This window comes from Montipora foliosa, chromosome 1, assembly GCF_036669935.1.
Source record: "Montipora foliosa isolate CH-2021 chromosome 1, ASM3666993v2, whole genome shotgun sequence".
Lineage (NCBI taxonomy): Eukaryota > Metazoa > Cnidaria > Anthozoa > Scleractinia > Acroporidae > Montipora > Montipora foliosa.
The window spans coordinates 16,205,316-16,230,298 of NC_090869.1; the positions used below are offsets into that span (position 1 = coordinate 16,205,316).

Here is a 24,983-nt window from a genome sequence, read left to right on the forward strand (position 1 = left end):
CCTAAAAACGGCTGCGAAGGAGGCTAAGGCCGACTAAATAATGTATTTTTTTACTAACTAAAGCATCGAATTAAAACACTATTGCGCTTGCGTACACTCCATGTGCCAATGGTATGCCTTCCTTTCCTTTTAGTTGCGTGACGTAACCAAAAAATACAGAGAGCTCTTGTGCATGGAAGCACAACAAGTTTTTGTTCAACGGTATTTCAATATCTGTAGACATTTTAGTACTGGGAAAATAAACTGAAAGTAGCTGAACTTTTGTTTCCCAGTCATGTGCAATACAAGTTAAGTGTTTTAAGTATTTTAAGTGCACTCACTCATTCATGGTCACGTTTACTCTCCTCGGATTAATGATTTTAAAACATTTGCCCTATACATAATTGCGACTCGGTCCACCATTCCACGTCTTTCTTTCAACCTTCAAAGTTTCCGATAGCTATGATAGGGGAGATCCCGAAGAAGGAAATCAATATATGTTTGATAAAAATTACCCAACAATAATAAACGGAAACACTATGGTTTATTTATAATATGGTTTAACAGGAACTCAGCAATGGCTATATTGAATTGAAAATAAGATCTTCGGCATGCGCGGAAAAATTCTGGCCTGAAGAAAAGAAATATTGAAAATAGATTCATACGAAAATATCCCGAAGAGGCTGAAAAATGTCATACAATTTTGCATTTGTAAACGCAGACTTTGATCCCGATTGACAACGACTTAACGGATGCACGTGTTCGTCACGAAGGTTATTTATGTAATCATGGCCTGACTGCCAAGTAACCAGAGTAACTGAAAAGAAACTAATGGAAAGCATGAGATAAAGAAAATTTATCGGCTGATTTAATTAAAAGGCAGTGAAGGCGAGAGGTCATATTACCATTTGATCCGTGAAACTTGGTACAGTGAGAGTTTTCCACCATATTGATATTCAATAGGGCTGTTTGTTATATTGGTCTTTTAAATTTCAAAAACCGCAACTAATGCGCGGCTTAGCTTCGGGGTAGAGGACTTAATTAATGGTGTTCAAAATTAAAAAGAGCGTTCACAGGGTCAAGTAAGGCAGCAAAATGTTTCAGACACACCTGACAAATATTCTTGATTAAAATTTTCTTCATTAAGAGGAATCTGTTTAGCATTGAGAGATTCTAACTATACACCGTTTCGCAACATTAGTTTCGTAATTTTCGGCATTAAACATACAGTGACGCTAACCACAAAGAAATCGTTAAATCATTTCACGGAATATGAAAGAAACTGTTCTTCTCTTGAATTTTAACTGGGATCGATGAACTCCCCAAAATCGATGGAACCCAATGAAATTATAGCCCCAGTCCTGCTGGTAAACATGGTCGCTACAAAGGTTTGTTTACAATTTGTTGAAGATTGTTCCTCGTTTGCAAACCGAAGAGTTAACCAGCTCGTAAAAGGTTTGACCTCTGTGACAAAACTGACCTCCTAGAAGATTTTGTTAACGAGATGAAAGCAACGGTAGTAAACGGTCGTGCGGAACGAACGCACGTAGTGTTAGGAAATATAATCACTCTTCAGTAGTACAACATACAAGATAGTTTTTCAGAAAGTTGTTGTCCCAGTACTCTCTTCCGTCGACGCTGTAACAAATAGCAAATTCTATTTTACACTTTTCGTTGCGGTGAGAGGCAAATTGAAGTCGAAAAAAAAATGTATCCGTTGATCCATCGATTGAAGTACAAAGATGGTTAGCCTGTTCACGTCGAATGTTCTTCCACCCGTCCTCACTGTAATGAATAATGACAACTTTGAAGTAAGCTACGTTTAGAACTCTTACAAATCCTCGAATCATGGTATTGTCGCACACTACGCTTTCCAAACAAACGTATTCTTTCTTAACTCGGTCGAAAAAATCGTCCCTTTTTTCTGGTTGCTCAAACAAACATGTGAGGTATCTTGGTTGGGATGCAGTATTTCGTTGTTGCCTTCGTAAAGAGTGACAGAGCTGTTTATCCGAATCTTTGTTCCGAGGGTCGATCTCTAACACTGAAACCAGTGAAAATCCCAGAAAATCAGCGAAAGTAACACGTTTCTTATTCCCCATGAGAAGTCCATCAATAAAGCCCTTTTACAGTGACTTTTACGCTGGATTGCGTGTGACGTTACCTTGCTTTTAATTATCGCTGCATATTATTACCGCGAATACGTGTGCAGCCCAGCTTGTGCACGTGATGGCACGTGAGTAAACAACTACCCAGCCTGCGTCCCAGCGCCCCTCCCTCCTCATTCTTCGCGCCAAAAATACCACTAGCTACGCAGGCTAGAGCAAATCCTTCCTTCCTGGTGAAAGTCTACTTTCAAAAACAAAGAATTTCGGTAGTGAGAACCGATGATGACAACTGTAGGCTTTCTTTGACTTGTTTATTTCATAAAAGTTCAAGTGGAGGAGCCGCATTTAGCAGAGATGGCTATAAAAGGAAAAGGAATTAATGTGGGGGAGTGTATTAAAGATATCACGTTATCACCGTGATTACGTCACCAGGGACGGGAGGGTCAGATAAGCGCAATGCTTTCATTAAAAGTACAGTGCGCTTTTATTGTTGCGTCATGTTTTGCTTCGTCATTTTGTTTGAATGATCTTTCTGATTTCAGTAGCTTCTTCATCGATAATTTAGAAAATCGATGGACTCATGATGTTGATACAAGTTCTCTTTCCTTCCGGCTCAGGAGCATCGACTTTATAGGGAACTAAGCGGTGAAAGTTGGCGTAACGGCTAATACTGAAAAAATTAATGCCCGACAACCACCACAAAAGTGAGGGCTTCCAAGAGTGCAATTGACCTTACAAGGATATTTTGAATCTTGCGGATGCGGATTATACATATTTCGTTTTCAGCTCACCTAGCCCTACTGACACCCACTCATCTTCTCCCACTCCAGCCATCTCATTTTTAGCCTCTTTGCTGGGGACTTCGACCCAGCTTAAGTTGTTTACAACATTTGGAAAGGGCGACATGAGGTTAACGTCTTGACCTAATGGCCCTCTAATTCTTTGTGTGGTAAAAGATTTCCCAGCTTAGATGCTTGCAAGTCAGTCGAAAAACCTCAGTGCAATACATACAGACTTCGCTGTGCTTAATTTTCGTTATTTCTCATTGTTTTTAAACGCAACATTCTTCATGCTTCGATAAATGCAAAAAAGGTGCAGGAGCAGGTATATTGCAACAAGAAAAAATTTCTGGATTTGCTTTTAACTGAGCCAGCTATTTAAGTAACAACGAAAAGAAAAACACCTAAACCTGTCCACATGTAAAAATCTAGCTTCCGTGCTACATGAAGTAAGTGGGATAAAACAAGACGCGATATACATACATTTGCGGTTTGTGGAAAGCAATATTAAAGGGGTGTTGTTAACAAAACAACTCGGGAATTTCGAACAAATATTTGTTTTGAAAGAAGGAAATGCTTAATTGCTTGTCACCTTTACATATTTTTCAGTCTGTTTATTACGATCGTGCGAAAGTTCATGAATTTACAGGAGATGAGCTTTATCGTGTGCAAAACACATCAGAGCTTTGCATATGCACAAAAGATGGGATTACACAAAACTCAGTTAGTTGAAAACAACACCAAAGTGCCCATATCGGCTATCGGAAATGACGATACAAGTGAATCTGTCATACCTTGTTTGCGGTTTTCAAGTTGAAAAGCCTCTAAGATAATTTTATTGACAAGAGTATAATCACAAGAGGACATTTACGACATCCAAATCTATTTTATCTAACCGTCAATTTTAAGAAATAGTAAGAAGGAGAGGTGGCGCGCGACGGAAACGTCACGCGAGAGAGGTGGCGGGAACTAATAAAAACGTGCCTTGACACAAACTCTCTCTTGAAGATCAGTTAAAAAGAAGTATCCGGTCACCATCGTTCCACCACGAAACAGTCCACTACTAAACCCTATCTCCGGATCCCTCCCCGCACAGTCTCACTGACGTATTTCAAAATAAACGAGACTTTCGAGGTGAAGGGAGGGAGGGGAGGGCTGGTGGCTCATTACACTTTTTATCCGTTTGAAACGTTTTAATTAGAAAGGTTGCTAACGAACCAGCACAAGGATATCCGGCAGCAGGATACGCTATTGTTTGCCGCTTTGGTATTTGCCATACACTAAAAAAACAATAGCATTCGTGTTTTTTGCCTTGAACAAGACGCCTGGAGGCGTTTACGCTGGATGGGTCGATGTAAGCACTAAAACTGTTTGTAAAAATAATCACGGTCAGTTTACACGAAAAAACAAGCTTGCATCAGTAAGGCTCCTGCTTGCATTAAAGTGGCAACGAAGGAAACAAAGGAAAAGGCAAAGGAAAGGGAAAGAACGTTATTTAAGTGTCAAGTCGTTCTAGCGCTGGAGCGCTAATCGGGGACACTGTAAACTGAAACCAACAATTAACGCAAATCAAGTAAAATGTTGGTTTTTCAATAGAGGGGAAAACCAGAGTAACTTGAGAAAACCTCTAGGTGCAGAGTAGAGAACCAACAAGAACTCAATCCACATAAGACGCCGAGTCTAGGAATTGAATCCAGGCCACAATGGTGGGAGGCGAGTGCTGTCACTCACCACTGTGCCGTGCCATCCCTGCGAACGTTGAATGAAAATGAAGCCGTTTATCACCCTCTTTCTACATTTATAAAATAATTAGGATAGTACGTGCACTCTCATTGGTCAATAGCTGTGTTTAGATGAGAGTATGTAAACACGGCTGTGACATCTCACGAATTTTGATTGGTTATGTATTGTCAGACGCGCGTTTTGATTGGTTGGTAGGAAATATGAGCGTGTGTCAAGAAAATCTGTTTCAATCAAAAAGTGAAAAAACCATTTGTTGAATTGTCTTTGAGAAATATTTTATAAAAGCAATAGAAAACTTTTTTCCTATGTTTGCATAGCCTGATATAAACACAAGATCGCGAGAGGGGTTGGGAGAATTCGAGACAGTTATGCAACCCCTCTCGTGTTTATATCAGGCTATGCAAACATAGGAAAAAAGTTTTCTATTCCTTAATTAAGTAGCTGTAGATGTAGATGTACACAGGCTACCCAGACCCACTAGAGTAGCATACTCCTTATCCCAGATCATAGCCGTCATTGGCCCTTTTTGCCTCGCTTTCAAACGTAAAATTCAAAAGAAAATTTAACCGTGAACGAGGCCAAAAGGGCCAATTTGTAATGAAACAAAAGAATACTAAAATGACGGCTATTTTGGACGGCATAAAATGAGTGGCAGCAGTGAACACGAAGAAAGCGAGTTTTATTACCCGGGAAGGATACAGATCGAAGAAACTCCTTTTATAGTTTGTCGGAATTCTCATGGAATCAGTTAATGAGGAACTTGGATGCAGAATGTTTGGATCCCTGTTAGTATCTCACAGATTTCACATTTGCGGAGAGGAAACACAATGTTCTTTTTACGAAGTTGAAAGGTGAAACGGCTGAATTAAAGAGACGCTGGGGTGCAGGGATGGCACAGTAGTGAGAGCACTCGGCTCCCACCAATGTGGCCTGGGTTCGACTCATACGTGGGTTGAGTTGGTTGGTTCTCTACTCTGCACAGGGAGGTTTTCAGTCTCCAGGTACTCCGGTTTTCCCCTCTCCTCAAAAACTAACGTTTGACCTGATTTGCGTCAATCGTTCATTTCAGTTTACAGTGTCCCCAATTAGAGCTCTAGCGATAATGTCGACAATACTGAAAAACCTGCACAAAAAGTGTCTGGTTTTTCGAGCGCGACACTTTTAAAAGCTTTTTACTACGCTTCATTTGCAGAGACGAGACCCCTTCGTGAAAGCGAACTCTAGTTAGACTGCTTGCAGCCTCCTTTTTCTCTTAATTAAGCTCCGACGAGTCGTGCGATACCGAGCGACTCTTAGACACACTCGAGAATGGGCGGGGGAAATAATAACTTTGTACTCAACTTTCAAATGCTATAAATGCAAAATTATTTTTTGTCATAAAAGTTAACTTATGTGACAACAATAATTCCTATCCGAATACCAGAACAGACACAGGTGGAATGTTTAATTAAGAACCTCGCAGCGGCGCATACTGCGCAAGAATATCTGCTCACCTAAGAAAACTTATGGATTACTCTACTGCAGGCCGGATAAGATCTCGCTACATGTCGAACCACGTGGTCTCACCCTGTCCGTCTCCTCGTTCGTCTTTGAGTTGAATGTTCAGTTCTCTTGGGATTTTACCTTGGGCGGCCAAATCACTCTTGTCTTTTAAGATGCATTAATCTAGGTTTTGAACTTATGACCTTTGGTTCGAGTCCAAAGTACGTTATGCTCAGAGCACGCTTCAGACAACAACGCTCTGGGTAATTGGCATAATTAGCTTTTGGCGTTACCAAATATAAATTAAAGATATACGCCAAATAACATTTTTATACTCCAGTCATTTTCTTGAGGCGAAAAAGTTCATTAATCAGAAATTTCGAGGCACTGAAGATGATAGTTTCTTCCAATGTTATTGTCCCAAAATTCATATCCAGCGACACAATAGCGAACCGCAAACTGCATCGTCAAACCGACCTGAAAGTCCAATGGAATTGTAATACGAAAGCCAAATTGTTCTGTTTTTTTGTCCACATTTGAATCCAAATAATATCCCCACACATCTCGGAAGCTATTCCAGTCGTCAAGTGTGAATCTCACAGCCACCTCTTTAACATAATCTATGTTTGTCACCCACACGACGCCTGTCACAACGAAATCATCACAAGTAACGCTTCCGAGACAAACGTTCTGTTTGACCACTCGCTCCATGAAGAAATCTGTTTGACACGGGTCCAAAAAGGTTGGGAACATGTATCTAAATCTTCGCTTCTTACTTTGCATAAGTGAGGCAGCGGAGAAAGGTACTTGGTCTATTCCATTGTATGGAGGAATAGTTTTCACGTTTTCAAGCGAAAAGCCAGCAGCATCTGCAAAAGATACCTTTTTCTTGATCGGTTGCGTCGGAGTGCAGTTGTTTATACTCGGGCCATTCATCATTTTTCCGCCAAATTTGTGATTAACTTTAAACCGGTCACAGGTGGGTAGCGTTCAGCAATCTGCATCTGTGTGTAGAATTTGGGAAATTTTGTTTTTCATCTGCCATCAAGAGTGTTTACAAGAAGATAAATACACAGCGTTTTACAACGGCCCTCTGGATTGGTGGAGAAAACAATAAATACAAATGAAAACAAAACAGAATCGATAGAGGACAAAATAGTCGCTGCGCTTTTTCCGATCCTACGCAAACTGTGGTGCAGCAAATAGCGACTCTATTTTTCATGCTGGGCTTCAGAGTCAACTTTTTCTCGAGTAGAGTTATTAAAAGAACGCATCTCATAGGGGTTTCGAGGGTTTTGCTAAAAGCAGGCCAGCGGCCCAGCGGCCCGCGGCCCACGGTCCGCCACGGCCCAGCGGCCCGGCGGCCCGCGGCCCACGGCCCGCCACGGCCCGGCGGCCCGGCGGCCGGAGGCCCGGTAGCCCACTCGTCATTTTCCACGGTTTTTCTGTCCAGCGGTAAATCCACGCGCATGCACAGATCTGCATCGGGTTTGGGCGTGCAAAATGGACGACGGTGAGTTTGAATTCGTTTACCATTTTAATCATTTGAATCCTTGTTTCTGTTTGTTGTTGTAAACACACGAACACATCAGAGAATGACAACATTTTTCACTTAGCAACATGCAACGAAAGAAAGGATCGAAAAGGATTGAAATGATTATTAAAATGGTAAACGAATTCAAACTCACCGTCTTTCATTTGCGCGCCCAAACCCGATGCAAATCTGAGCATGCGAGTGGATTTACCGCTAGGCAACAAAACTGTGGGGGCCTCCGGGCCACCGGGCCGCCGGGCCGCCGGGCCGTCGCGGGCCGTGGGCCGCGGACCGCTGGGCCTTCGGGCCGCTGGGCCGCTGGGCCGTGGCGGGCCGTGGGCCGCGGGCCGCTGGGCCGCGGGCCTGCTTTTAGCAAAACCCGGGTTTCGAGGTGAAAGCCCAATCAAAACAGAGCTATGACAGTACCATTCACTTACTTCATATAACCCAACAAACATGCATCTCGCTGATATGTCCTTTTTCGCGTTTCGCCGTGAAAAACATAACACTTTTTCCGGGAAAAGCGGTCTAAAAATAAATGTACTCTCAAGAAATTAGTATAGACAGAGGCAGCATTTACACGAACGCGGTTTCATTTGTGTAAACCGCATCGTTTTCGAAGCGGTTACGCCACCGATTCGAGACTATTACCGAAACCCGGTCGATTTCAGTAAAACGATACGGGTCCATCTGTCGTGTAAACTGCATTGGTTTGAATGCGGTTACTATTTTAGCAGGAAATTTGCATTGCATTCGTCTTTGATGAGTGCCAGGGAACAAAATACTCTCTAACACTTCCAAATCGCATCGATTTTGACGCGGTTTCGGAGTCGTGAAACCGAGTGGATGTTAAGCCGTCAGGTCCCGTCCTGACCACTCGTCGAATTTGTTCCTGGTAGTCCCTGGTTCAACTTTCCAGCTGCACTTGTAAATAGCCAACTGCATGGTTTGCCCCCGGCCAGTTGGGATTCTTAACAGTTGTTCTTGTTCTGTTCCCTCGTTTCGTTGTATTTCATTGTCCCTGAAAAGCCCCTATGGGGAAGTGTAAACGCTGCCAGTTAGAGGCTCGATTTCATGGGCTTCTGGGTGTAGTGGTTAGCTCACCGAACTCCCAATCCCAGGGTCGTTGGTTTTGTGCCTAGCTCTGGACACCTTGTTTTCTCTCGCTTCCCCGGGGTGTTTCAATGGCGAGGTAATACAAGTCTTTAACCTGAAATCAGTGGCCTGCGATTTCCAATCAATCAAACAATCAGTTCAATCAATATTGTTGCTTATTTTGTATTGCGGTTTAAGCAACAGGGTCGAAGTTTCTGTTGACTTTCTCTGGGATCGAAGCCCTCGACAATTAATTACTACTACTACTACATGTACTACTACTACTACTGCTACTACTACTACTACTACTACTACTACTACTACTACTACTACTACTACTACTACTACTACTACTACTACTACTACTACTACCACTACTACTACTACTACTAGCTGTTACTACTACTACTACTACTACTACTACTACTACTACTACTACTACTACTACTACTAGCTGTTACTACTACTACTACTACTACTACTACTACTACTACTACTACTAGCTGTTACTACTACTACTACTACTACTACTACTACTACTACTACTACTACTAGCTGTTACTACTACTACTACTACTACTACTACTACTACTACTACTACTACTACTACTACTACTATTACTACTACTAGCTGTTACTAGCTACTATTACTACTACTGATAATAATAATAATAATAAAAATAATAATAATAACATTGCTTAGACAACATAAAAATTATCTATTGTACATCACAATACTCTGGGATCGAAGCCCTCGACAATTAACTACTACTACTGCTACTGCTACTACTACTACTACTACTACTACTACTACTACTACTACTACTACTACTACTACTACTACTGCTACTGCTACTGCTACTGCTACTACTACTACTACTAATACTACTACTACTACTACTACTACTACTACTATTACAACTACTACTATTACTACTACTACTACTACTACTACTACTACTACTACTACTATTACAACTACTACTATTACTACCACTACTACTACTGCTACTGCTCAGTACTGCTACTGCTACTAACTACCCATGATTACTACTACTATTACTACTACTAGCTGCTACTATTACTGCTTAGTGCTAGTAGCTACTACTACTACTACTACTACTACTACTACTACTACTACTACTACTACTACTACTACCTTGGACCTCAGACTGCAGAAGAACAATTTGGCTTTACCCCTGGTAAGGGGACAACAGATGCAATCTTAATTGAGAGAAATTTAATCCAGAAAGTTGTCGAAATGCAAGACAATGAATAACTATGGTTTTTGTTTGTGGACAGTATTCTATAGGTTTTGATTCTGTAGACCATGATGCCCTGTGGAAGACTCACAAAGAGTTTTGTCGTTTCACAACACTTAATCTGGACGGTTAAAATTAAAGCTGTGTGATAATGCAATTGGTGTGGTTTGAGTACAGGATCAAAGGACCCTTTCCCTTTGAAAAGGTATTGAAATGGCAAGGGTGATTGATTTAAATCACTTCTCAATGCTGTTGGGGAAATGATCATGGTGGAGGTGACGACGAGTAAACTCTTCCTGAATGAACTGGAAAGGACGACAAGCGATCTTGAATATCCGATATGCTGATGACACAACCCTAATGAATGTGCTAACAACAAGGAGGAGATAACAAACATAGCAGACCACCTCAGGCGGGAAATCTTAGACATAGGTCTTCACATAAGTAGCTCTTCACCTCCACCATGACTGTACATGGAAATGGAAAGATTAAAATCATGAACGATGAACTTAAAAATATAAAGAAAATTTAGTTCCCTGGACCAGGCTTTCATCACCCCTGAAGGCAAAAGCTTGACAGACATCAAATCAGAATAGAACCAGAGGCACTCTTGCAAATATGTCAGAGGCGTGAAAGTCAAAAGATCTAAGCTTGAGGACCAAAGTGAAGTTTGCAAAAAACATTTTCTGGGGTGCTGTTCTGTATGGTTGTGAAATTTGGGCTTTGAGGAAAGGTGGGGAAAGGTAAACGAACGGACAGTGAGTTTAAAAGAGCGGCTAACAAATGATTGAGGCAGGAGGGAAGTAAGTGTAACCTCTGAGCATGGAATGCTAGAGGAAGTTATAAAGAGAAAACTCATCAGAAAATCATGACCACTCGGTAATTAAGAGATAAGAGGACAAATAACGTTGGTTGGAGGATGCACAAGACAGGCACTAATGCAGAAGGGCAATGCAAAATCCCCAGCCTGGCAGTAATACTGGATGAGACGTCGACTATGATATGCAAAAGTCACTTTATAGCTAGTAAATTGCAAATGGGAAACCTTAAACTACAGATTGTTTCATGTTCTTCTGCCTTCTTAAAATGTTCGTAAATAATTTTGTGGTACTTGATTTACAAGTTTTTAAACTCCAGGGCCTTAGGTGAAGAAAGACTATTTATTCTAATGAGTATTATTGTTTTGGTGTTTATGGCATTTTTCATTCGCTTTGGATTAACCACCAAGGTTTGACCCGCTTCTGAATTTACCCTTAATAATTCAGTTCTCTCCCTCCTAATCTTGTCGAGGTTGGTTTGTCTTGTAAACTCTCAGCAGTGCCATCTTTTTTTTCCTAGTACATAGGTTATGGAGTTAACTAAACTCAACTTGAACTGGGAAAGAAGCTAGTGTTTAAGGGCGAAGAATTGTCTTTGAGGGAGAGAGAGGGTGATACCTGAGGAGAAAAAGCTGTGTTTGAGAGAAAAAGGGGTAGGGAAGAGATAGAGGAAGGTGTTTAAGGAAGAGGAGGAGGAGGAGCAGGTGTGTGAAGAAACAAGGCTTTATATGAGCAAGATTGGTATCTGAGGGAAAGAAGTTGCTTTTTCAAATATAGAATTTTGTTGTTGGTCCAGTAAAAAAGATCTTTCTTATTCAGTATTCTCACCATGCCAGGATAACGCTGAACGCAAGAAATGAAAATTAAATCACTTTGTTTTACCACGAACCCTGGCTGTATCTTTTAAGATCTTCAATGAGAGGAGGGAAAAAGAAGAACATGAACATGAAATGGAAAGCACGGAAAACAAGAATCTTAAAGTAATCAGGTCAGCGAAGCGATCAGTTAAAGTTTATTCCAGGTACCATTGAAAACTGATGAAAGAGGGGACGGCCTATGTTTTGGTGACTAAGAATAGATCAACTGACTGACTATACTAGTGAATGAAGCTTTTCAGTTTAAAAACAAATTTGTCACTTGAACGTCCTACAAAACCGAGAGGCGGTAAATATTCCCTTCGAGTAGGCTCCGACTTTTAAATGGTCTACTGCTCACACCTTAGGTATCGCGTTCTGTACATGTCACCGCCAGAGTGATCGTAAAGATTGGGCAGCTTGACAGCTTCTGCAGGTCCCGGAGCAGAACTTACGTAAGACAAAAGAAACAAAAAACAGAAAACAAAACAACTCCAAATAAAGACCGTAATCCCAACTGAACAAAAACACAATGCTTTCCGGTACCTGCAGAAAGACCCAAAGATAATGGGCTGTTCTAGCCGATCTACTCAATGGTGTCAGTCCCAATTCTTAACGACTGGAAAACCTATTGGCTCATTTAGACCATTTATCATCATTCTCATCATCAGTATACTATTAATTCCGTTGCTTCATCTGATTGAAAATGGTTTGGACATTGTCCACTTTGCACAATACTGAGTTCGATTTTCTTTATTTGTAGCCACTGACACTATGTTAAGGACATCACTTTTTCTCCTTATAATTCTCACTCCAATAAATTCAACTTGAGCAATGCATCTGAAATTCTGTTGACAAGATCAAGCGACTTACCATGATTTGGCTTAAAAACGATTAGTGAACTTGATACTTATAATACTTAATTCTCAGTCAATAATAATTATTTCAACATGGAAAGACCAGCATTGTATTCACTGATAACTGACTTTTCAAGCAAGTTTCTTCTAATCACCACTGAATAACACCGAGTTTGCGTGATATCACTCGACAAACAGCGAGGTAAAATCTTGAATTTTTGTGAAAAAAACAGAATCTATAAGCAACCGACCATTTGCCAACACAAGATAATGAAATTTATGGTGCTCTATCTAGACTTTTGACCAAAATAGATTAACTGCTAACTTGAGAGTAAATTCACTCGTACAGCCCAGACTAATAAAAATTTGTTAAAAAAACTTTTATTTGAGTCTCAAGAAACAACGTTTTGAAGGATCTGTTTCTTAGTAGTGCAATGTCAATTATTATGTTTGCCGGATAACCAGTTAACTTTACCATGCAGCCATGCTGTCATGCTTGTATCGCTTCTGATTTGGTTTAAGCCAAATTATTATCATGGCAAAATTATGCATGATATTGTCATGTATCGCAGTGAGTTACCGGCAATACATGTGAAACGTATAAACACTTTCGGTGTCGCCCTCAAGTTTTGAGAACTTTCAGTAAATTAAGTATGCAGAGTTCGATCTAGCCACTTGCTTCTACAAATTAATTCCATTCTAATTTCTATATGTCGACGAGCCTGGGCTTGAATTTAGAAAGACGTAAAGAATTTAAAGATCGAGAATTACAGAAAAAGACCATAAAGCGACTACTTGTCAAACGCTTTTTGGCTTTATACTCTGATTTTATCAGCTGAATATAGGGGATAGTACAAGCATTCGAGGTATGCATTTGTGTAGGATCTTTTCACCTGGCCTGATCAGTGTCGCCTCACAAACAAACGAACACTGGCTGATTAAAATATCTTCCTGAGCTAGAAGCTCGTGTCTTGAGCATATCCTTTAAAACGAATAGAAGATTATTTAGGTCTTTCGCAGCTGACTGGGGAACTTGACATAGGTATAGGTTTTTTAAATTTGTAATTTACGCATTTCAGCCTTTTGGCTGTAAAGTAAATAGTATTAATAAAACTATCTATCTATCTAAACTATCTATCTATCTTGACTGACTTTTTGTTGGCGCTCTTTCGATTGATGGTTGATTCATCCATTAGCAGATTGCATGAAAACCTGTATATGGGCAACCTCGTGATAATAGCTCTGAGAATTTGCTCATGAATGCAACAACAAAACTCTTGTAACTTTGAGATTCCAATTAAATGTGGCATTGCCAAGACCATAACAGCCGAGGCTACTTGCGTCAATTCTCTCAATTAATGACACTCCAATCGGTTGCAAACAAAATTGTTTTGACTGAGCAAGTTGTCAGCTCTCGTGAAAGCGCTACGTAATTTTCTCTACTGAAGAAAACTCGTAAACTCCATTCATTGTTATGTGTACGGCACGTGTCTTTCTCCGGTGATATATTGTAGTAAAATGTTGCAATGATAAGTTAAAATCAGTCTAAGCAGTTTGAACATTTAGAATCGGAACTCTTTTATATTGTTCACTTTAAATAGAATGAGGCCAGACGGTTTTCCTATAAAAACTTGAATCTTGCTCAAGTTATTTCAAATAGTATTATCGCTGGAGAACATTTAATTATTTCTCGTCTAAAATTCTTCAGTAGACTAAATGGCTTTTCCTAAAAGCGACGCCTGTCAACGATTTTCAAGTGTTTGCCTGAATGGCAGTTCATCATGTATTCTGTTGTAAGCTAAACTCAACCGCATTTAGCTATCATTCAACTTAACAGTTTTACATCTTTTGGCTTACTATTCTTATAACTCTATCCATTAGTTTAAAAACCGTACAATGTTTCAGCTGACAGTTTCACTCTTTCTCGGCTGTCAGTCAATGATTGTACCGAGAATCTCTTTTGCAGTTTAATTTCACACATTTAGAATTTCATAGGAACGGAGTCGCAGACTGCTTCAAGGTTTAGAATGAATCCACCCGTTTTATGAAATTCAGAGCCGATCTTCTCCTCTTATAAATTTATTTCTGAGCCGGTTTTGTCATTTCATCGTCCACAAGAAAAATGAATACGTAGCAGACGAAGATAACCGACAAAGGGCTATTGGTTATATAATTTATGTTGCTGTGATCTGTGCGTGAAAGCTCTAGTTTTTGTTCTGGTCTCAACTCCTTACGAACTGCAGTCTCAAAATTAGAAAAAAAGAGGACCTTTGCCGGTAAATTATAGACTGCTGCAGAGATTTGCAAGGATATAGTGCCGGCCATTTTAAAACTACTTCTTCTTGTGTTATGCGACAAATTTTCCGATCATTTATGCAGCAAGTAAAACAAGCTTTTTCGCATTTTGCTAGCAAAGCCATAAAAAAAGCAAAAACAAAAGCAAAAAACCAAAAACAACACTGAAAATGGTAGGGAGAAAATAGTGGGGTTAATAGTCCTTGTTTTGCGTTGTTTGTACATTTATTCTGCATTTTATCTTCCATTGATTGCATAACCACTATTCAGCTAAAATATTTATCAGTCATTCGGTGAAAATTCATTACTTCATACTAAAAAAATTACATGAACTCAAATGTGCTACATCTAAATTCTCAAAAAAGCAATATCTCCTCTGAACCAAAGGAGTTAATTAATATAATAATACATTTATCTTTGACGGTCGGTCTAACATCATTCGCATTTTCCTCAATTCAAAAGAATTCACTTTCTTTTAATTTCTACGATCTTTTCTTCGATCTTAAATCCCTTTCTAATCCCAAATGCCCTTTGAACAATCGACAACGGTATCCGTCTTTAAAACGATATATTTGGAGTTTGCTATGTTTTGAGATTCAAATAACTGACATGGTTACTTCCGATCGATTTTTGTTCCTATTTATTTTACAACCGTGAATGTGGTGGATTTTGATGTTTTTCGAACACATGTTTGCCAAATACCGGAATATTATTAAACATGAAAGGTAATTTTCCATTTTTTTGTCTTAATGAACAAGTGTGTGCCTTTCAGGTTCATGGAATTCTCAGTTGATATTGCAACCATTAATTTCGTTTTACGGTTCTATAGACAATTATAGAAGCTCACAAACTCAGGAAAACACCGAGTTGGTCGTCGTTTTGTCCTCATCGAGAGAGAAAGGGTAAACGGCAAATGCAATCTTCTCTTGTACGCGGATGGGATCGATTATCGATTCTTCTCCGGCTGGATAGATCTGGATTTCTGAGTTCAGAAACGTTCAAGCAGGGAAGTTTTTACACATCTAAGCACTGCACATGGTAATTTTTAGTGTCATTATTATCCCAGAACTCCTGATTCATGACTCTGTAGCGGATTGCAAAGCTCATAAATCGATGAACTTCAAAGTCACAAGGAACGGTTATACGGAAGGTGAACTTATCGGTTTTGCCGTCAGAGAGAGAAGACATGTAATCGGCCCAACTGTCTCGATAGGAGTCCCAGTTATCAAATGTGAATCGAATAGTCACTTCCTTTGTGTATGATAAGTTTGTTACCCGAATAAGTCCAGTTACAACAAAGTTCTCGCAAGCAATGTTTTCAAGACACACATTCTGGTCAAAGACGCGCCGCATGAAACCGTCCGTTTTAGACGGGTTAACAAAGCACGGTAGTAAACGTTTCGTCCGCTGCCTAAGGAGGATGTTGCCATTGATATCGCAGTGATTCCTCTGTAATCTGTTGACGACGCCGGCCAAACCGGTCAGGTTGTCTTCACTACTACATGGAGTTATTGTTTTGACAAACTCGAGTTTGAGGCCCACGAGGTCTGCAAAGCACACTTTTTTGGAGCCTGGAGTCGGGCTGGCTTGCATGGAGCTTGTTTGCTGTGCATCTGCTCTCATGCCTGTTTGGTTTTCAAGTTGATGATCAAAGTACAAACGCGCAGTCGCGATCCAGTGTCACCGTCTTTTGAAGTGTGTCACCTCGCGTGACGAACGTCGGCGGTCACGGTGCGTTTATGTACGCGAGTGAACTTGGTGAAACGCAGCAAAGAAATCAGTTCGATTTTCGGTTTTCCGGAATGACCACGCGTCGAGGGCAGAAACTGTCTTAACCACCGAGAAGAGTCACTTTTAGCAATGCTCATAAAAGCCTTGCGTTACAATTGTTAACAACAGTACTTACAAACATCGCAAAGTCTTTCACCTCTCTGCAGTTTCTGTCTTGGCAGTCCGGGCCAAATATTTCCTGCGACGCGCTTAAAAATTACCGTGCGCTAACGAGGTATATCTGGGCACCAATAACCGATGTCGAGTTCGTTTATATAGTTGTTTTGACAAATGCGATGGGGTCAAGCCACATGTCACGACAACTCGTGGCAAGGACCACGAACTTCAAAACAAAACTTTTTATACTAGTATTCAGCAAGGAATGATAATTTAAAGTGCCTTTACAGCAAATCTCAGACTTTGCTGAGATAAAGGTTGTTTTCCTGCGAAAAAATTGCTCCCATGATTCTCCGCATGTAGATTCTTTGCTGTCAAATCACCTGGTCAACAAAACGGTCTGGCGGACGAAGCATGCAAATTTAGACCGGAAAACGTCACAGAGACAAAATTTATCATGACGTCATTGATAAGGGATGTATAAAATTCGTGACAGATTACATGCATTGCGGATTACAATTAATATTTTCGTTCCAGTATGCTTCTTTTTGGAAAAATGCATTTTTTTACGTTTCCGTTGACCACGCTTGCAGAAAAATGCTTGGTACACTGGCCACCAGGAAAAAGACAATAATCTAATTAACTATGAGTTATATTTTTAGTTCACCGCGAAATTTCTTTCATTATATTTGTTTCCTTTGGGAAATAGTGTACAATTTATGGCTTTTTGGATTGCTATCTGAATGATTATATGAATATTCAAATTACCTGTTTGTTGAAGAATGCATGTTCCTTCGCACGTTTTTTTATGAAAATCATGTTTTATTTTGATTGGTCAATCAAACTGAGACGCACACAATGCAGCGGGTGCTAAGTTACGAGCCATCGTTTTGCGTTTGATATGATATGTCCCCGTATGTGATGCGAAAAGACAGCAATGTGTGCAAATTCTTTCGAATCACAGGCATGAATCCTCTAATTTAGCCCCGGGGGCTAAATTATTCACCGCTGAGAGAAATTGGATTGCGCAACAATTGTTTGCGCCGGTTTCGTAGCAGGGCGTCGCCAAAAATCGAAAATCCCAGGGCTTTTCAAATGGTTTTCTTAAAACCCGTGGAAATTGAAGCGATTGCCACGCAGCTTAGGAGAGAATATTGATCGACTTATTGAAACAGGCGACTTCGTTAATATATGGGGATTCAGCAGCCAAGCCGCCTTTGTTTTAGGTTTCAATCAACGTTGAATGGAGACAATGTTATCGACCTTTTTTGTTTTCACTCTATCAGAACACAAACATCCTCTCATTGTTTGCCTTCGTCTGTGATTCCGCATCCCGTCTCCGTTGAAACGTCAATTTTTGGCATACTTAGAGTCTTCTATATACCACGGGCGTTTTTACCAATTTGTTCCGGTCACGACACTTAATCACTACATTCCAAGCCAAATTTCATTTTCATATGACGTCACGGAAGCGCAGGAGTTTGTGACCCTAATTTAATTCAGAGTAATGCCATAGTACTGATCATGGAAAACAGCAGGAACCTCTGTAGTGAAAATTTGAGGATACACGAAACTATGGTTTCCATGGTATCGTGGATTTTTGTGAACAAATCTTACGCAAAAGCGATAGCCTGTGTACAGCTTGTCCCAATCCTCAGAAAAACTCTTTCACGATTTTTCCTGAGGAGGAGGAGAGGGCTAAAACGACCTTTTGAAAGGTCACGCATAGTTACGTGACCAAATGAGAAATATGCAAAAAAATTCGCAAAAACCCTTGGTGAAGTACGGCGCGTTTTACCCAAATTACAAATTTTGAGCAATTTTAAAATTTTAATGCTGAACTGGATGCTTGTCACGTGATGCCAGCAGACATACCACTGGTCGTAAAGTAAAGCATGAATATTCCAACGTTGTCTGGTGTTTTGGCAAACAAGAACTTAAATTGCGAAACAACTTATAAATCGTGTGTTCGTGGATAATTTCTTTGTTGAAATTAGGGAGAAGTATTTTCAAGTGAAACTGAATGAAAGTGCGGCCATGCTACGTCGGACAAGAGTAAAACGCAAAGACAAGACGCAAGAGAGTTAATTTTCTAGTGTCCTAAAGGAACAACCCAAATATTTTATTGTAGCAATGACATTTTCACTTTGGTCCCTGAAACTTATCGAATTCTTCTAATTTTACACTTGATTGAGGAAGAAGCACAAATTCACTAAAGTGCAAACCCAAAAGTCTTTCAAAAGTCTTATAATTACAAATTTACTAAGCATCGATAACAATTTCCAGAGTAGATTTAATACAGTTTCAAATTTTAATATCAAAACAAAGATATTCCGGTCGCATAATTATCTTACCTTACATGTGGCCAAAAACATTGGTCTTGATAATAACTTAACAGGAAATACTTCTTGTTTAAGAGATCATTCAAAAATATTTTGAAAATAAAATCGCCCGACTAGATCGATCATTTTAGTTTTACATCGGTGAAGACATGGGACCTAGTCAAATCATCTAGCATAGTCGAAGTAAAATGTTGGGGCATTACAAATTCTTAGACTCTGCTTCGATTTCCTTGCAAAAAAATACATTACTTTGCAAACTTTCTTGAGGAAAATCGAATCCTTAATCACCAGCCAGACGTTTGGCAAGCTCCGTGGTCTAGTTCCATGCCAACCTTGTGGCTCCGTCGAGCATATTATTTATCCACTATAGCGTGAAGAAAACATTCTGCACAATAATTTCGATGAAAATTGTTGTCCCAATACTCCTTACCCGCCACACGATACCGTATAGCGAACTCAAGTTTTTTCCCGATTTCCACATCTGGAGGGATTGAAATCCTGAACTGAAACCTGTCCGTTTCTTCATCTGATGATTTCGGGACGTAATCCGCCCACACATCTCGATAACTTTTCCAACCATCGACAGTATATCTGGCGGTGACTTCTTTGGCGAAGGCAATGTTTTTTACTTTCACAGTTCCTGTCATCGAAAAGCCGTAAAAAACAGCGTTTTCTAAACAAACATTTCTCTCCATCACGCGCTCCGCATATCTCTCCTCCGTGACTGGTTGCGTAAAACAACATCGAAACCGCTTAAAATGTAATGGCAATGCAATTTGGTTTAGGCTGTCAGACGATTTACAGCCCGAGAGGTCTTCTTCGCTATTTGCTGGCGTGATTAACTTAACAGAAACGAGGTCCTGACCATTGAAATCAGCGAAATGAACATGGCGCTTGGGCGATAAACTATCTGGAGACGAAGTCTGCGCTAAATTGCCACTTTCTTCCTTCATTCCCATTACTTTGTCATTTTCGTCAGCGCAGAGACACAAAGAGTTGTTGTTACAATCAAGGTTGGTTTTTAACATGGACTGTACGTTAAACTAATGAACTTTTTCCATACAGCCCTTCAGCCAAAGCATTGTTTACGGAGGATGCCATTCGTGACTCGTCGCATGTTCGTTCAGCCGGCGAGAATGACGTCATGATGTCCAAAGAAAAGAATTGAAGCAGAGTCAGGAATCTGGGATCGTAGGGATCATGCACTGTAAAAAAATACAAACTGTCAGGAGATACAAACAGTTCCTTCTTAAGAATCCTGACCAGCTGTTATTTTTTACTCCTTTACTGTAATAGAGTTAAATTAATGGGTTTGCGCTTTCTTTTTCTTTCTCAAGCGAAGGGAACAAATCTCTTTTTAAGGTGCACTTTTTAATAAAGCTCGTAAAAACTATATCGAAAGGTATGTTTGTAAAACTTCCCGTACTCTGCAGCCAATTATTACAAGTGCAGGTAAGGCCATCATAGTTTTCATGGTTCAATCACATGGTCGACAACTATTATTAAACTTCATGAAGGGCGTATGGAAGTAAGCAACCGGAATCCGGAATCCGGGGCCATCTCTTCAGATTACAGAAGCCAAAAAAATAAGATTAAATAAATAAAGAATGGAGGCTGGTCAAAAATATATTTCAGTGAAAAGAGCTACAACAATCAATAAAATTCGAATATCACTTTTACTGCTGTTTCCGCAAAGCTGCTTCGAGTTACAGCTGATGGACTTCACTTTCGTCACACGAGTTAACGAAAGTGTCTTTCAAAAATGTGAAATTCCTTCAAGCCTGGGATACAGTTAAGTTCTTGCTGTCTTTTTTCGTTTCAATTCAGAGTTTTCACGCAAAATGCTGTGATTCCGTGGTCATCGTGTACAATGATAAATGCGAACTGGAGGCATTTGTTCCAATGTTCTGCGATGATCGAAAATTAGATCGCTCTCAGTGTCATCTGGTTGTGACGCTGGGAAAAGGAGTGCTTCGTTGAAGGATTGACATGACATTTAAATCATTGATAGCGCGGATATTTCTACATCTACATCTACATGTTCCAGCACTCGGCGAAGTCCCTTTTGACTTGTGACAGTTCGGACTGTTTCTGCTTCATCAGGTAGGGACGTTTTCATTGGTTAAGAAAACAATTATGCCCAGCCAAAAACATAAACATGGCGCGAAGGCTCGTGGGAAGCTGGAAAATCGAAGTCCTTTAGGACATCGGAAATTGAAGTATTCAATGAATTCAGTCAGGGATAAGGCTATAGTTAGGATACAAACAAAGCTTCTACTTCCTACAGTGCTGCTGTAACTTCATGCAAACGAAGTGACGTAAGGAGAGTCATCGATTGAATCTTTTTTTTTATAATACGCCTATAACACTTTTCAAAATGCCTGATTTCTGCATGTTCCAATGTAACATTAAATGTAGCAATACAATATGTAGTTAGTATTGTCACCAAGCATCAAGACAAATACAGACACACTTGAATGCTGATAGTATTCAAAAACATGGAGTGACCAAGAGCCGTCTCCAACCATCCACTGCTACATTCAGAAATCTGTTGAGGGAGTCAGAAGTGTTAAATTTGTCCTCAATTACTTTATTACATTCCTGTCTGATTGATTTCTGTTTTCTTGTGTGCAACCCAGAAATGTTTTGTGCTGTGTAGGATTAAGGTCAGCAATAACAATAATTTGTTTTTCCTTTAGAGTGTCTCAAAAACTGTGCACTAAAGGCGTATATAAAACCAATACCTTTCCAGATAGTATGCCAGAGTAACTGCAGAATAGCCGGCCACTATTGTGTTCTTGTGGCTGCATCCTTTGAAGAATGAAGCATATGACAATACACGCCATTCATATGCAAGTAAGTGGAGAGGTATTCTGCAGTTTAGCTATGATTCCTTCAAATGGCAAACTCTTAATGACACAAGATGATAAGGGGATTGAGTTTTTTTATTGGAGTGAGTTGGGGGAATAATAATTGGGCAATTCCCAATTGGAAGAAGTCTTGGAAAAAATAAAAACCAAAACTACAAGAAAGACTGTGGAAGCACTGTAAGTATAAACATTTGCAGAGAAAGGAAAATATATTATTGTAGCTTGTGATAAGAAAAAAGTATTCAAACTGATTCTCAAAAATCAAACGAAGAAGAAAATTGCTCAACCTCACTTCAAAAATTAATTCTCCTTGCCCAAGTGTTGGTGGTTTTTTTTTAAATCAGATTAGGGTTTGTGTCTAACCTTGATGCATAAGTGGCAGGAAATAGAAATTGATACAATAAGATTATCTTTATTTTTCACTGAGCTGTCTTCATTTTCACTGAGCTGTCAAGTATCCTTTCAAATTAAATTATAAAACCTTACAAGCGATAGTCTGTGCACATAAATCTAGCAAGTGGGTTTTTCCTCACTTTCGTCGTAAGTTGTAAGCCATAAGAAAAAGTAAAAAGAGTGAAATGAAATTGGAAGTCAAATATATACTCTCCCGTTATTTTTGTTTTGATGACCTGATTTTGCCCTTTGAAGTGTCATTAATTCTATTTTCTGGGATTTGGCTGTATAGAGATAATTCTCAGTCCCTGGATGCATGCGGTATGTATACAGCCTATCAACAACAACAATAACAACGATGATACTACTACTACTACTATAATAATAATAATAATAATAATAATAATAATAATAATAATAATAATAATAATCACCAACAGCTTTACTATCTGATAAAAGTTATGCAAACCCTCTACTGCGTCTCGGGTTTGCATAACTGTCTCGAATTCTTCCAACTCCCCCTCATGTTTAGATGAGGCTATAATGTAAACATGCAAAGAGTGTTCTATTGCTTAATCAAGTATTTGTTTGTACCCTTATAAACTTATTAATAATTCATGATGGGAAAACAAAAAAAATGTTTTATTAACCAACATCTGTATTTCTGATACAGATTTCTCTTTATTTACATAAACGTTTTTTCGATTTTCCCTGTTAAAATGTCTTGAATTACCAAAAATACCTAGTGTACATTAACACTTCTTAAATGCTGACATTGAATAACTCATATACAATACTCGCATCAGATCTGTGTTAGCTTAGCCTTCAAATTTGTACAAGTGTTACAGATTTGCCGATCATATTGTATATATTACATGTATCAGAGTGTTTCTTGTATGTACTCCTGATGTTTCATTCGTGTGTATGATTACTGACACTCCTTACACTCTGAAATTTGAGTGCTTAGCAGTCAGTTGGCAGCAGTGTTACTAGGTCAGTGGTGTGTGTGCGAGACTACACCAAAATAATAAATTATTGTGGATTTGCATGCACACAACCACACACAGAGCAACAAGTGCTCAAGAGTGGACAAGCCACGTTAGCCTTTTGTCTGGTAGGTCTCTTGTTGTTCGAAAATTCTGATTCCTCAATCATTCAGACAGAAGTAGAACTATTATTAACATTTTTTAAAACATTTGGAATTGGATGTAGATGCAGTGAAATTGAACTGGACCAGATATTTTTCCCATGTCATATTATTCTTCCAATTCCAAATCAAGTATCTCTATTACAAGCTACCTGATATAAGATTTACTCAAAGTTGTGTCACCAGAATCATCTACAAAATATCTCATCACATTTGCACTTTTATTTATGAAAAATAAATATATTTACAAGTCAGATAATGCATATTACTGTTACAGAACAAAAGAGACCTCCATGGATGCACATTTTGTTGCTTCCAGATTGTGTCCACAAACTAGACATATCCCTGCTATATTTCACAGGTGATGACAAGTGCATGATTGATCATTAACTGTTTGTTGACCACAAAATTGTTAACAATATATTAAAGTATTTTGCTAGCCATAATTAACATGTCAAATGATATTGGGTTTCAGATACGTATCACAAGATTTACATTATTATTTCATTCTGCTATGACTAAGAGCAACTCTAAAATCATAAAAGCAATTGTATCACCAGTTTGGTTATTAAGATCATGACACCTCTTCAAGTGTATCAATCTCTGATTTCTGCTAAGTTGCTTTTGGTCCCAGAATCTAATGCCTTCTTGAACAGATACTCTGAGTAACCCTTGCTTTTCTATCATGTGATCAGTAGTACGGAAAGAATGAGACACTAATTATATGAATTAAAGGTTCTTACAGTCAAGAATAACATGGGTGACCAGTGTTTTGAAATTTGAACTGAGTATTCAAATGCTTGCAAGTTTTAACTTTTGGCTCTCAAGATTTTCAATTCCTGGGGATATTTCCTAGATATGTCAAATGTCGAAAATAGTTTGCTATGAACTTCATTTGATTGTAAACTAACACGGTGTTTGAAAAGTGTAAACTATTTCAAGCGTTTGATGAGTTATTGTTCAGCTATTGTGCATTTTTCGTAGCAACTTTCAGAATAATCTTCAAGATTCCATTCAAATCCCAGAAGCTCCAAGAGGAATTTGAATGTTCATTTAGTCTTGTAGATACTGGTCACGCGTGACATAACTGGACTGTAAAATGGGCTCTGGTAATCAACAATGTAGGCTTACGCAAGACTTTGTTGGCCTATACGGTGCTTGATGTCATGCAATGTAAAAAATGTATGAGAATCTTGAAGAAACTCTCCAATAAGATGCTAAAACATGTTTTCTTTATTTTATGCCTCATGGTCTAGTCTCTTTTGCAGCCCCTCAGCGTTTGCGTGACTTTGGCCTGAGCGCCTGTGAAGGTCATGATCTCCGATCATGCAAATGTGAGGGTTACTGCTTCACCAGCCTTTCACCAAAGTGAAATAACACATGTTAGTTCTGTCATTACGTTGTTGTCAACCATAAAAAAAATCAGAGAAGAAATAAAACCTTAAGATCATTACCTATATCAAAAGCCTGTCATGCTGTGAATTCATCTCGAGTGACCTGGGGGCCATTTCTCAGAAAGTCCCGAAACTTTACAGGCC

The 24,983-nt window shown here is 39.3% G+C and overlaps 4 protein-coding genes across 4 annotated transcripts; all 4 read right to left on the reverse strand.

Moving 5' to 3' along the window:
* Nucleotides 1-506: 506 nt before the first annotated feature.
* On the reverse strand, nt 507-2,164 carry LOC137975454 (glycogen-binding subunit 76A-like). The gene has a single exon (XM_068822579.1). The coding sequence runs from the start codon at nt 2,079-2,081 to the stop codon at nt 1,545-1,547; it is 537 nt and encodes a 178-aa protein (XP_068678680.1). The 5' UTR covers nt 2,082-2,164; the 3' UTR covers nt 507-1,544.
* A 4,293-nt stretch (nt 2,165-6,457) lies between these two features.
* LOC138010333 (protein phosphatase 1 regulatory subunit 3D-like) lies at nt 6,458-7,030 on the reverse strand. Its single transcript, XM_068857253.1, has one exon. It carries the CDS (start codon nt 7,028-7,030, stop codon nt 6,458-6,460), a length of 573 nt encoding a protein of 190 aa, XP_068713354.1.
* A 7,162-nt stretch (nt 7,031-14,192) lies between these two features.
* Nucleotides 14,193-17,084, reverse strand: LOC137991228 (protein phosphatase 1 regulatory subunit 3C-like). Its single transcript, XM_068836343.1, has one exon. It carries the CDS (start codon nt 16,427-16,429, stop codon nt 15,821-15,823), a length of 609 nt encoding a protein of 202 aa, XP_068692444.1. The 5' UTR covers nt 16,430-17,084; the 3' UTR covers nt 14,193-15,820.
* Nucleotides 17,085-18,777: 1,693 nt separating this feature from the next.
* LOC137975463 (protein phosphatase 1 regulatory subunit 3D-like) lies at nt 18,778-20,166 on the reverse strand. Its single transcript, XM_068822589.1, has one exon. The coding sequence runs from the start codon at nt 20,061-20,063 to the stop codon at nt 19,389-19,391; it is 675 nt and encodes a 224-aa protein (XP_068678690.1). The 5' UTR covers nt 20,064-20,166; the 3' UTR covers nt 18,778-19,388.
* Nucleotides 20,167-24,983: the final 4,817 nt, after the last annotated feature.

Bases quoted from the DNA above. Each gene is read 5' to 3' on its own strand.
- LOC137975454 (XM_068822579.1), bottom strand. From the start codon at position 2,081: ATGGGGAATAAGAAACGTGTTACTTTCGCTGATTTTCTGGGATTTTCA.
- LOC138010333 (XM_068857253.1), bottom strand. From the start codon at position 7,030: ATGATGAATGGCCCGAGTATAAACAACTGCACTCCGACGCAACCGATC.
- LOC137991228 (XM_068836343.1), bottom strand. From the start codon at position 16,429: ATGAGAGCAGATGCACAGCAAACAAGCTCCATGCAAGCCAGCCCGACT.
- LOC137975463 (XM_068822589.1), bottom strand. From the start codon at position 20,063: ATGTTAAAAACCAACCTTGATTGTAACAACAACTCTTTGTGTCTCTGC.